The 1457-nt window shown below is 46.2% G+C and overlaps 1 protein-coding gene across 1 annotated transcript in view; it reads left to right on the plus strand.

Annotated features, from left to right (window-relative positions):
- LOC105819703 (pre-mRNA-splicing factor ISY1 homolog) overlaps positions 1–1457 on the plus strand; it is a 16719-nt gene that overhangs the window by 13468 nt on the left and 1794 nt on the right. The window contains exons 6-7 of the mRNA XM_012656015.1: positions 1113–1235; positions 1373–1383. Coding sequence (XP_012511469.1) covers positions 1113–1235; positions 1373–1383 — 134 coding nt within the window. The remainder of the gene's footprint in view (positions 1–1112; positions 1236–1372; positions 1384–1457) is intronic.

The following is a 1457-nucleotide window of genomic DNA, read 5'->3' on the forward strand; positions in this document are numbered from 1 at the left end:
TTGTCCAGTTAATTTCCTTCTATTTTTAGTAGAGACGGGGTCTACCCTCTTGCTCAGGCTGGTCTCCAACTCCTGACCTGGAGCGATCCTCCCATCTCGGCCTCCCAGAGGGCTGGCTAAGATTACAGGCGTGAGCCACCGCGCCCGGCCCTTGATTTTTCTAGAATTACTTAAACAGGGAGTGTATATTCAGCAAAAAAAAAAATAAGAATTGCTTAAATATTCCAGATAGTCATCCTCAGTCAGAAAACGTTTTCTTCAGGACATTCCCATCTATCTTTTTTTATTTCCGTATCTATATACTGGTATTTCCCATCATGCGTTTTCCATTAGACCTTATGATGTTTCCTATATTATTAAAGTACCTTGCAAAACAGCATTATAGGGGCTGCAGGATGTCCCATTCCATAAACATTCTGTGATTTACAATCCTAGGTCATTCCCAAGTTTTCCCTATTATATAAGTAATGCTGAGATTTACATCTCTGTTCATAAAGCTTTACTAGCTTGTGTTTGTTTTTATTTTTTTGAGACAGAGTCTCACTCTGTCACCCAGGCTAGAGTGCTGTGGCGTCAGCCTTGCTCAGAGCAACCTCCAACTCCTGGGCTCAAGCGATCCTCCTGCCTCAGCCTCCCGAGTAGCTGGGACGACAGGAGTAGCTGGGACTACAGGCACATGTTACCGTGCCCGGCTAATTTTTTCTCTGTATATATTTTTAGTTGTCCAGATAATTTCTTTCTATTTTTAGTAGAGACGGGGTCGCGCTCTTGTTCAGGCTGGTCTCGAACTCCTGACCTCGAGCGATCCACCCACCTTGGCCTCCCAGAGTGCTGGGATTATCGGTGTGAGCCACCGCTCCCGGCCTATATTTGTTTTTATTTTTTAATTACAATACATTCCTTTTAAATGCACTCATTGAGTCAAAGCACTGATTTAAGAAATGGTGGCACCGCTTGTATCATCACACGAATGCTGTAGACAAGTGACTGTTCCGTGGAATTTTCCTGAACGTACTTGCTCTATGGCCGCGTGGCATCATGTCACGACGAGGCTTGGCTCAGAGTGTGACGGTCACTTGGGACGTCAGCTCAGTTCCTGCTGTTTCTTGTAGCTCTTCCGCCTCCAAGAAAGACCCGGGCCGAGCTCATGAAGGCGATCGACTTTGAGTACTACGGTTACCTCGACGAAGACGATGGGGTCATCGTGCCTTTGGAACAGGAATACGAAAAGAAACGTAGGTCTCTGGGCATTTCATTTCATTATAGATGGCATCTGATTTCTGTTCTCTCCTTTGCAAACAGGGTTTTCTATAGTGCTTGATCGCCAGCAAGGAGTTCTCTTTAATAGTCAGCTAATTCCCTGACCCCCTAGAGGCAGTCAAGGCAGGCAGGGCGGTGTTGGGCCAGAAGTAGCAGGTTGGGGAAGCCAGAAGAGCCACATCTGACCTGGTCCCTTT

The sequence above is a fragment of the Propithecus coquereli genome, unplaced genomic scaffold (assembly GCF_000956105.1).
Source record: "Propithecus coquereli isolate 6110/MARCELLA unplaced genomic scaffold, Pcoq_1.0 Scaffold498, whole genome shotgun sequence".
In the NCBI taxonomy this organism is placed as follows: Eukaryota; Metazoa; Chordata; class Mammalia; order Primates; family Indriidae; genus Propithecus; species Propithecus coquereli.